The sequence below is a fragment of the Protopterus annectens genome, chromosome 4.part0 (genome assembly GCF_019279795.1).
Source record: "Protopterus annectens isolate FY-2018-M chromosome 4.part0, PAN1.0, whole genome shotgun sequence".
NCBI classification, from domain to species: domain Eukaryota; kingdom Metazoa; phylum Chordata; order Ceratodontiformes; family Protopteridae; genus Protopterus; species Protopterus annectens.
This window is the reverse complement of record NC_056733.1, coordinates 657,776,489-657,788,872: the sequence shown is the minus strand read 5'-3', so window position 1 is coordinate 657,788,872 and position 12,384 is coordinate 657,776,489. Positions and strand designations below refer to the sequence as shown.

Here is a 12,384-nt window from a genome sequence, read left to right as displayed (position 1 = left end):
CTCAAAGAGGGGAAGATTTGCTCTAAAAAATTGCCTTCTCATGATTGCATCTTATGTCTGTCTGTCTGTAGTACCAGTTAAATACGAGTTGTTAGCCTGCTTTAATTTAGACATTTTATTTTCTATGACTGTGCTGCTCCTTCCTTTTATCTAGTATGTCTCATATTCCAAGACATTTTTGTTGCTATTAATATTTTTGGTTAAGGTTTCATATATTGCTGATAATTTAAATGTTTCTTCCTTTTGCTTTAGGTAACTATGTTCAACGTCAAGTGCAGACATGGAGTAAACAGTACAAGGCTAGTGAGACCCATACCATTTCATCAATGGACAGACTTATGCAGTGGCTTCCAGAGAATCTTCCAGCACAAGAGCAAACCACCATTGTACATGGAGATTTTAGGTAAATGGCAATTAACACCTCAGTTGCAGTAATCAGTTAATGTTTTCTGATATAAATGCTTGTTTGGTTTATGCAAGACCACACTGTAAACCACTTTGGTGACAGAGAAACTGATTGCAGTAAGTGACTTGGGAACCAGAGAGAGAACTAAGAGAAGTGGAACTGAGCATGCAGTGGTCTCATCTTTCTTGTTTGAGGATGATGTGGGACATACTACCATGATACTCTCCGGTAGTGGATCCTGGTGAATAATACATTAGGAATATTTATTACTGTATGCACTACAGTGCAGGTAGACACTCAGTCTAAAAGCACGAATATGTTACAACACATACCCAAGGTCGATTTCATGTCTCTGCATAGCATTTATCTTGTGGGGGGAGCTGGTCAGTAGCCTTTACATTCCACCTTCATCCCTGGGTATGGTAGGGGATTGGAGCAGTCTTATTTGGATTTGGGCAGATGATTAAGTCTTATCAGTGTTGAGACATGAAGATGCATTTCAGTCAGGTGATTTGGTCTTATCAGTGTTGGGACATGAAGGGGCATATTTCAGTTTCTGTTTGCATTTTTACTACCACACCACTTTTGAATAAAATAAGAATAACTAATAAAACAAAGGATCGCTGGTCTGAACCACTTGAAAAATCATAGTATTGCCACACAGAACTCCAATAAAGGCTGTCCCTCCTCAACACAAATGCACGGTGATGTCACCAAGGAAGCAGGGCTGACACGAAATAAAAAATAAACTTTAATTCCACCAGCATACGAAAGACACCAATGTTAAATAGTCAGATTCCAGCATACAAAAAGCACCAATGTTAAATAGTCAGATTAAGCACTTTCATCTTCTTACAGAAGACTTCTTCATGTGAGCCCTGGTTCCTTGGTGACATCACCGTGCATTTGTGTTGAGGAGGGACAGCCTTTATTGGAGCTCTGTGTGGCAGTACTGTGACAGAATAAGAATACTTTTTTCTAAACTCAAGATTTTTAAAGACATTTTATTATTTTATAAACTGTCAGGACATTCTTGATGCAATTCAGCTGGGCTCCAAAAAATTTGTTTTACTGTGGATATCTAAGTACCTCAGTGTATTCTCTTTAGTTTGTTAGATTCTTGATATTGTTTGAGTAACTTTTCAGAATATGTTGGCACACCTGATTACATTTGTTTATTGGTGCTTTTGTATTACATGCACACTTTATTGACAGTAAATATTCTGTGACAATAGTTTGTCCAGGTAGGCGACTGTCTGCTGCATTCTATTTGCACTTCATTGCTGGAGCCTTTTTTCTGCCATAATTTAAAAGAAATAGACTCTGCCCAACTGGACAACCCTGTCAACAATATACTACATATTTATATATAGAATTATATAAAGTAAAAATGGTTTCCCACATAGTAATAACATGTATTTGATAGAAAAATATATATAATTTGGTAGAACTGTTTTTCCTTCACAGTAACAGAGGTTTTGTAAAACTGATAATTCTATCATAGTAACAGTGTGATATTTTTTGAAATAGCATGTGACACAACGTCTGCAAATGCAGAAAAGAAATATGCAGTAAACAAATATGATTAGCTTAACAGAAAGAAAAAAAAATTATACTCCTGAATGTTTTTGTAACAAATGGCATTAACAATAGAGGCTTGTTGAAATATCATTAACATTTGATTGTATACAGATATTCATGAGAATGAACTTGCTGAAGGGAAATGGCTAACATGGCAGAAAAAAAGTTACAGACTATCCTATCAGTGAAGGAGCATTTCGGCCTGCTGAGAACTGGTTTTCTTTGGATGAGATAAGGATGCAGGCAAAGAATGCTTAATACAGGAAAAAAAAATTATCAAGGACAAACTAGATAAAAGTGGCTGTAAAAGACTATTTGGTGGACATTTTTATAATCTGAGTCAGCTGAAGAAGTGCAGTATATCTGACAGTGATCTGTGTTATGAAGAAAATGTTATAATTTCACAGTAGTGCTTGGTCAGCTTGTTTCAATAAGCTTTTTAAGTATGCAAATATGCAGTTGTACAGTTAGTCAGTGTACCTGTTGTTAATTCAGTTTAACAGTGGCATGCCAGACTTAATTTGGGCCCTTTTAAATATTCATAAAAGTACTACGACAGGCACCATTTAATATTTTGTTGGCGCCAACCTCAATACAGTCGTTACTGAACAGCTCAGCAGTATCAAGAACTTCCAAGTGTGTGAAACCGAGATTTCATATTTACATCTGCTCTGAGACGTTCACCAGCATTTTCGACAGAGAAGGAGTTTCCAGTTTGCTGATTTGGTCTACAGCCTAATTACCTGTTAGCTATTTCTGAAAACGGTAAGCCTCTTTCTGAAATAACATGGATACCATCAAGGACATAAGTGCTAATGCACACATAGATTCCATAGGTAGGTACTAGGCTATTGGCCGTAGGGCCTATATAAGCCTAGCCAAAAAGGTATCCTGGCTTTCGCCACCCAAGAAAATTATTTTCATGTGCCCTTGTTGAGCAGAGCCACAGAAGTGATCCCCAGGGTGAATTTAATATTTCCAACCCAATCATCAAGATTTTTCTTGAAGAGTGCTAATGAGGAGATCTGTTTGACATAGGTAGTCTGTTCCAGAGTATGGGAATTCTCTGGGACAGGAATCTATCCCTCCAGCATGTTCTGTATATTGTGGTGACAAGGTATAGGTCCCTACAGCGTGTAGCTCTGAAGGAAGGGGAGCATGTCCACCAGCTCTGGGTTTGACATAGCTTTGTATGTTAGGCAGAGATCACCTCTGAGTAGGCGATATGCGAAGGAGTAAAGCTGGCGTTTTTTGAGACGGTCTGCGTAGGGCATCTGTTTGAGGCCAGTAATCATCTTTGTGAGGTATTTCTGTGGCCTCTCCAGTTGTAGATGTCTTGTGGGGTACATACCAAAAGGGGCGCACAGTACTCTATAATGGACCTAATGAGTAGAGGGGAACAATGGCCTCTTTTTTTCTGGATGAGAAACCTTTTGTGATGAGGTGTGCCACGTAGAATGATTTCCTGGCCACTTTGGCGATGTGATTATCAAAGGAGAGACTACTGTCCACCTGTGCCCCAAGGTCTCTTATCACACTTTCGGTGTTAAGTAGACTACCACCTATGTGGTAGTTCATGGGTACAGAGTTTTTACCAAAGGGGATGGCAATGCACTTTTTGGCATTGAGCTTCAGGCCATGGCTTTGACAGCAGGCATCTGTCTCAGTGAGGCCCTTTTGTAGGATGTCCACATCGTTAGGAGTTTCGATTATGGCTCCCAGTTTGCAGTCATCTGCAGACTTCATTAGCCAAAGACCTTCTGTGTTAGCCTGTACTTCAGAGAAGTAGATACCAAACAGGACAGGACCCAGAACTGAACCCTGTGGTACTCCACTTGTCACTGGTCTGAAGTCGGATTTGGAGACTGCTACTTTCACAGTGTGGGTTCTGTCCATGAGCCAGTTGGCAATCCATCTTGTGACCTAGGGATTTATACCTAGTTTAGTGAGTTTATCTATAATTCCAGAGTGGGGGATGGTGTCGAAAGCCTTGGCGAGATCAAGATAGGCTGTGTGAACCACCTTACCGTCATCTATGGCTTTGGTGACTGCTTCAAAGAAGTCTATCAGGTTTAGGAGACATGATCTGCCTTTTACAAACCCGAACTGAGTGGGGTCCAGAGTTTGGAGATTACCAATGTCTTTGTTTATAAGTTCCATGATTATCCGTTCCATGGCCTTGCAGACCAGGCTCGTCAGGCTAATGGGGCAATAGTTCCCAGGGTCTGTCGTGGCTCCCCCTTTGTGGAGTGGGATAACCGTCGCGGTGCGCCATTCAGTGGGCACAAATCCTGAGGTGAGGCTATGATTGGACATGGTACTTAGGTGGGATGGCAGTTCGTTCTGTAGTTCATGTAGAACGCAGCATGGGATATTGTCAGGTCCCATGGATGCTGTGTTCTTGGCATTGGAGCATGTGTTTTTTACCTGTGCAGCCGTAATTACAGGAACTTTGCATTCTTTCAGTATAGAGATGGGCCCTCTAGGGGGTGAGAGGGGGGTAAAGGTAGCACTGAACCTATCTGCCAGGATGTTGGCAATATCGGTTGGTTCTGTATATTTAGTGCCATTGTGCTGTAACTCAGAGCAGATCTGAGTGTTGCCATTGAGATTCTTGACATAGCTATAGAATGCTTTGTGGTTGTCTTTGGAGTCAGTGGCAATTTTGTTTTCGTAATTAGCTTTGGAGGATTTTATGAGGGATCTCAGCTTTTTACTGAGGCTGACCAGGGAGCTCCTCCAGTCATGGCATTTTACTCTTTTTTTTTTTTTTTGCAACAGTTTCTTTTTTCTGTTGTACAGTTTGTTTATGGCAGAGGCCCACCAGATTGGCTTCCTTTTTTTGGAGGATAGCATCTTGGTTCTGTTAGGGATAGCACAATCCATGCACTCATGTAAGTGCTTATAAAGTGCATTTGTGTAGGATTCAGCAGTCGTACCTTTATTGTCCGTCTGCTTGAGTGTCATGAAGTTTTCCACTTCTGTCTTAAGAAGTGTGAAGTTGGCTTTGGAGAAGTTTTTTACGGTGGTTTCCCTAATGGGGGGCGGGATGTGGATGTGTAGGGTGATTAGACCAACGAGGAATTCACCTCTGGTGTGGAACACTGGTTGGTCATGTTGGTAATGACCAGGTCTAGGATATTGCTGCCCCTAGTGGGGGTGTGAATAAGGTGATCCAAGGCATTGGAATTTATGAATTCCAGAAAACGTTGAGCAAAAGAGTTGGTGCGAGTAGTTTTCCCAGTTAATGGTGGAGTAGTTGAAATCGCCCATTATTAGGGTGTTGGGTTGTACCCTAATATTTTCCAGTATATCAAGAAATGAGGAGTGGGAATCCTGGGGCATGGTGGGGGGTCTGTAGCAAGCTACAATTTAGATTGCGGTCTTGCCCAGAGTTAGTTGCACTTGGATAATCTCGGATGCACTATGCTGTGCAACTAGCCTGGAGGTGTGGATATCCTTAATGAATATGGACACATCTCTGCCTTTAGCGCTTTGGTCCGGGTTAGGTGGCCGAAAGGTGTAGTATGAAGTATAGCCTGGTAATGCATGGCTGCTGTCTGGAGCTTTGAACCAGTGCACTGTTCTCCATCTTAAGGAGTGCCTCAAGTGAGTGCATTTTGAGGTTTAGACTTCTAGCTTTGAGTAGCATTATCCTCAGATTTTGCTTGCTTGTACCTGTTACTGTGGTGAATTTGTCATTTGAACCTTGCCTAAAAAAGGCACTGTAGGGGTGGCAAGAGTCTTAGCCAGTATCTGGAATCCCAAGGGCGACAGGTGCAGGCCTTCTCTGGCAAAGCATCGTGGTCTGTCGATCATGTCATCCCAGGCAGACAAATACTGGATCCCCTTAGAATGACACCATAAGCTTAGCCAATTGTTGAAGTCAGTCATTTTATCCTTGTACTGTGGTATCATTCTGGGTGATGGCAGGATGTTACTTAGGGCTAGGGTCATACCTGCCTGGACTGCAAGATCGGAGAGCTCCTCCATGTCTCTTTTCATGTATTCCAGGGAGGTACATCTCTGGTCATTCACACCAACATGGACAATGACAGAGTCATATTTGTACTTGTTGTGGAGTGACCTGAGAGCCTGCATTATGTGGCAGATCCTGCCACCCAACAGGCAGCTGACAGTAACTTTCTCCTTGTTTAGCCTGGTGAGTGGAACATCAGTGTGCCTGACTATAGTCACCTATGACTAGAGTGTTTGGTACGTTGTTATGCCTTATGGGTTGTGGTTGAGTGGCATATTGAGATTGTGAGCTATGTGTCATTTGGGTTGTGTTGAGGGGTGGAGTTTGCTTGCGTTTCTGCTTTGGAGGTCCCTGTTGCTTGGGCAAGTTTTTATTGATGCTATGGCTATAGACTTAAACCAGACTCCTGATAAAAGTTTGGACATTATTACGTCAGTGGTATGAACAAGCTAATAGTGATGTTAAGTGTAATAAAGCATTGTTTGGTATAAATAGAAGTGAGAAAGTTTATATGTGTAAATAAAGTAATTGTTTTGATCAGTATGTACAGAAGTATAAAAATCAAATCGAATGTTTTAACTGTGGAGACAGATATCCGTGTTTTTGTTTAACATGTCATAACACTGTGTTACAGCAGTTGTCAATAAAGACTATGCAGGCCAAGTCATAATTGTCAGATGAATTCAAAAGACATTTTGTAATGCCAGTGTCTACCTTTTATAGAGAATTCCATTCATTTTAGGTCATGCTAAAAGCTTACAAGTTGTAGGGACAGCTGAAATATTTCAGACCTACTGCTTGCAGTGGGATGCGCTTAACAAAGATAAGAAATTATCAGGCAAACAGCTGGATGATAAGTTGACAGAGCTTAATGAAAAACACATACAAATGTTAAAGAAACATGACATATAGGTTAGGAAGTTTATGCAAGATGTTTTAGACTTTTTGACTAAGGATGATTTTGCTATACATACAGCTGTGGATACACAAGAAAATATGGATGAGAACATGGACACTGAAGCTCTTACGCACAAGTTACAGGATGCAAAACAGAAATTTTTGAATGCCGTGACAAAGGAAGCAGAGTTACACATTAAGATAGGGGAATTACAGAAACAACTACAGGGCTGTACAGTTGCACATGCAGATTTACAGAGACACGTTTCAGAACACGTTAGTTAAGATAACATTAATGCTCCAAATGTATAGGTAGTGACAGGTTCACCAGTTGACCTCTACCAACAGTCTCATTTGTTACAAACCATTCCTCATTGGAATGAAAAGAAAGGTATTTTTGCAGTATGTTGACATTTAAAGATTGGCTTTTGTATACACCTGGCAATGCATGGAATGATTCACTGAAAAATGTTTTTTTGCTATTTATTCCAAAGTGTTAAGACTTTCATTGTTTCTAATGAATGTAGGTTTGACTCGAAGTTAGAATGCGAGCTATACCCTTGGAATACTCCCAAGGTCAAACTTTGACTACGAAGTTATTAGAGTATTTTAATATTACAGTTTGACAGGATGCTAGAGCAGGCAGAGCATTTTAAATTGGCTTTTCAGATCATTTACAGAATAGATGACAGGGAAATGAGTGACCCAGAAATGCAAAAGAGGCTAATACATGGGTTTTTTGAATAAGTAAAAAAAGTACTGGGTGACATTGTGTATTTATGAGGAAACTGCTGATAAATTAGAGCAATGTTTTGAAAAGCTAATGAGAGGGAGAGTAATGAGTGATAACGGAGATGTTTTTAAGCATAACATTTTTTCTCGTGGTATTGATGAAGATGGGTTTGAAATAGGAGGTGCAGTAGGACGTGGGAGAAGTAGAGAAAGGTGGGGGGATGAGAACAGGGACATACTGAGAGCGGCTTCAGCCCCTCCAGCTATGGGAAGCTCTGATGGTAGACAAACTGCATATTTTTTTTCTGTAGAAAACTGAGACACGTCAAGCAGCACTGTGTATACTACAGAAAGTGAAAACACAGGCAGCTAGAGAAAGGAGTATTTGCAAGGGACTCAGAAGAAAAATAAGTCAAGAAGGAAAAGCAAAAGTTGCAGAATGATAACCTAGAAGGTCAAACATTTCATAATAAGACAAGAGGAAAGACTAAATTGGAGCAATATGACTGTGAAGGCAGTGTATATCCCATAGGAGCTAGGGAAGTTCATTCCTGTGGCTCAGAACATAAAAGGCAGCAGTCTGTATGCCAGGAATTGCTTTGTCCTGCATACGCAGTAGATGAGGATGATAATTCCCATGAGTAAGAACACAATATTTGTGTTGTCAGAGAAGTTTCCAGGCATCTGGATAATGATAGTGATGCACAATAGGGTGTACCCCCTACTCTGATAGTTCATTTAGCATTTTTTAAACAAGGAAATGATGGTAGCCCTGTAACTGACATCTGGGTGAAGGGGTTGCCATGAAAAATGCCTTAATAGACATGGGAGCAGCAGTTTCTGTTACAAACAGAAGGCTTAAGTCAGATCCTAGAAAGAAAACTTTGATCTCAGGTTTTAATGGTAGTGCATGTGTAGCAGTGGGCAGTGAGCTTGTAGAAGTTAAGTTTACTCAGAATGAAACTCTGGTAATGAGAACATTTTTGATGCATCCCAGTTGCGGAATGACCATAACAGTAATGGATATTTTAAACAGGTTAGGTATAGTAATTGATTTTTCCAACTGCATTCTGTGGAAAACAAGAGATGAAAGTGAACCGAGTGTTAACCAACAGTGCATGTCAATACATATTAGCCTAGTAGAGAGGAAGGGAAACAGGGCGGTGCCCCTGACAGACAAACAAAGAGATATTTGTAGTACCGCAGAGAGAGAATTTCACACTTTATGGTCAGAAACAAAAACAGACTGTGGGAAGTTAGAAATTCCAATTACAGTGGGAGGTGCAAAAAATTACATTCCTCCTTTTCAGAAACAGTATCCGATTCCAGCTAAGGCAGCTGATGACATGAGGAAATGCATTTTAGACTGGGAACACACAGGCATAATTCAGAAGGGATATAGTCCCAACAAATTTACCTGTTTGGCCAGTTAAAAAGAAGGATCGGAGTTGCAGTTTGGTAATAGACCTCCGTAAGGTTAATCAGTACATACAGCCGAGAGCACATTTGATACCAGGAGTTCCAGAAGTAACAGCTCTCATAACACCACAAAGTAATTGGTTTACACTGATGGATTTAAAAAAAATGGAATTTTTGCAATCTCACTTCAGAAATGGAATAGCAAAGGTTTGTGTTTGCCTTTGAAAATCAACAGTATGTCATGACTAGATTACCTCAGGGTTTTCAGAACAGTTCTGTCATTCTTTGTGATATAGTAGGGACATTCTTACAGGATGTGAGTAAAGATGACAAGGTTATTCATTATAATGATGACATTCTGATACAGTTAGAGACTGTGGAAGAACACATATCACAGCTCAGAAAATTTCTTAGACAGTTGCAAGAGGCAGGGGTCAAAGTAAACAAAGACAAAATGCAGTTTTTGTCACAAGAAGTTAAAATTTCTAGAAACCATTCTCAGACCGACAGAGGGGACTCCTTGTCAAGAAAGGGTAAGGGGCATTCTGAAATTGCCAAAGCCTTTGACAATTTCAGATTTGCATAAATTCATAGGAATCGTGAACTACAATAGGGAATTCATCAAGAACTACGTAGAAGCTGCAGTTCCTCTCTATAAAATGTTGGCAGATCAAAAAGAAGAGTTGACTCTACAGTGAAGTCACACTGAGGAAGAAGCATTTAAAATGTTAAAGCAGAAGTTGGCACAGGCAATGGAGCTAATAGCGCCCACCAGTAAATTACCTTTTGTTTTGCAAGCAGCAGCAGGGAAAGACACACGGTCAGTGGTGTTATTACAGTCTTGGCCACAAGAGGTATCTCAGGGAATTGACACGAAGTTAAAACTGGTTACGTTTTGTACCAGGAGAATGACACCTGTAGAAAAAGGGTATCATCCTTGGATTAAACAGCTTTTGGCTATTTACTGGGGAATACGACAGAGTATTTGACAATGTTCTCGGGGGTTATAGTTCAAACTCCACATTTGACAATCAAGAGTTTGCTAAATGACAGTAAGATGAACAAAATCACCAAAGCGGTTAGTCAGACTTTTTTTTTTTCAAAATGGATAAGAACTTTCAGTATGATGAATCTACCGATACAGACAGGGGACAATTACTACTTATCCAGTTTTAGTGGATATGAAGGGGAAGTGCATGACTGCATGGCAGATTTGGAGAAACTATAGTCACCATTAAAGGCAGATTGACTGTCACATTCCTGCAGAGTATGTGAATGGTGCACATTTTTGGAAGGATGGTAAGTACTTCACTGGGTTTGCAATAGTGACATCGCAAAAGGGAGACAGACCAGTTATGGTTAAGTTACCAGGATACATGTCGGCACAAAGGGCTGAGCTACAGGCTGTAAAATATGTTTTGCAGCATTTACATCCAGTAAATATGTACAGTGACAGTGCTTATATAGTAAATTCTCTGACACTACATATGGCAAATGTGGGTTAGAAGAGGGTTTGCTGATAGTGCAGGAAAACCTTTGAAGCATGCTTCTGTTTTTCAGGATATGTGGAAATTGATTCAAAAGTACAAGTTACAGGGACACTTCAGTATTTTAATGTTAAAAGCTCATTAAAGAACAAGTAATGAAATGGAAAGGGAAATGCTTTGGCAAATACTAAAGCAAAGAAAGCAGCAGGGAAGGGTAAGCCTTTGTATCCTGAAGAGACTGAAGGGAAAGTTTGTGAACTTTAAGTTTCTGAAGTACAGTTTTTTGAGGAATAAAAACAAGTAGATGAGGATTTGAAAAAGATTCAAAAGAAAAAGGGTGAGGCAGAGGAATAGGAAAATTGTGTGTTACAGAATGATGGAGTAGGTGGGTATTTTTATATTTTTGAGACAGAGAAAGGGCTAAAATTGCCATAAATTCCATATCAGTTGGCAAAACAACTAGTGAAGTTTAATCACCAAATTTTGGGACATGTAGGAACAGAAAGGTTATAGCCAATAGTGAAAGAAAGGCATTGAAATCCACGTTTGAAAAAAAAAACTGTCATGTAGTACAGGATGAATGCTTGATATGTCTGCAGACAAATGCGAAGTGCAAGAACCCACATTTGCATAGGGTACATGTGGGAGATGGACCATGGTACTCAGTAAAAATTTGACTATGCAGGACCATTGCCTCCTGCAAAGTGTGATTATCATTACTTGCTGGTAGTGGTAGATGTTTTTTTCAAAATGGGTGGAAGCAATTCCAACCAAGGGAATGACTGCTAAAGTGACAGCAGAAGTGCTGTGGAAAAACATTTTTTGCCAATGGGGATGGCCCAAGGTGATAGAATCAAACAATGGACTACAGTTTGTCAGTAAAATGATGAAAGTACTTTGTGACATGCTGGGAATTCAGCAAAGGTTTCACATTCCATATCATCCGCAATCAAATGGGATGGTAGAAAAAATGAATATTATCTTTAAAGGACAGGGTGAAAAAAATGTGCTTTGAGAAAGGAAATAATTGGGTAAATCACTTACCTAGCATTTTAATGGGAGTCAGGTCAACACCAAATAGCAAGACAGGAATATCTCCATTTGAAGTGATGACAGGCAGATAAATGCCCTTAGTTTCCTTTTGACCTGGAAATATGGAGTGAAAGACCATTGTTAGAAGCTGCAAAGCATCAACAATGAACGAAAGATCTGTAGGAAGTATGCCAAGAGATAGCCAAAGAGCAAGCATTCCATTTGTGGAAAAAAAGTTCCAGCATTGCCAGAAGAAGGGGATATCAGTTGGGAAGTAAAGTCATGTTAAAAATGTTTCAGTAAAACTGGTCCATGGAACAGTAATTGGCAAGGACCTTTTGAAGTAAAGAAATTGATTAGACCATTGATCCTAAGAGTACAGAATGTGAAAAAGTCTTAAAAAAACATCTAAGTACATAAAGATCAGTGTAAAATATTTAAACAGGGAGAACAAACAAAGGGTAGGTAAATAATATTTTATCTATTTTTTAGTTGCCCATTTACTGGTTTAGGAGACCAAAATTGCCAGAACAGGAAGAAAAAAGACCTTTATTGTTAAAAGCTCCCAGAAAACAGACTTGGACACAGAAATTGATACAGTTAGTTGTTATAATGTATACGATGGATGTTGCCTATAGCCTTAAAAGGCCAGTCAATATCAAAATAAAAGAAGGGATGGTTACCTGATTTCAATACATTTACAGTAATGTAAATGGCATATGCAGAAGTAAATAATGAAACTGAATGCTGGATATGTGCACCAATACCTACGGCAAAGGACAGAGTGTATTTTTCAGCAGTACCCACTGAATTAAAAGATTTGCTATAAATTAGTAACCAGAATAGAGTTT

General features: G+C 39.8%; 1 protein-coding gene across 1 annotated transcript in view; it reads left to right on the top strand.

Moving 5' to 3' along the window:
- ACAD10 (acyl-CoA dehydrogenase family member 10) overlaps window positions 1-12,384 on the top strand; it is a 1,588,826-nt gene that overhangs the window by 632,858 nt on the left and 943,584 nt on the right. Inside the window, exon 10 of the mRNA XM_044068620.1 lies at window positions 253-403. Within this exon, the coding sequence (XP_043924555.1) occupies window positions 253-403 (151 nt within the window). The remainder of the gene's footprint in view (window positions 1-252; window positions 404-12,384) is intronic.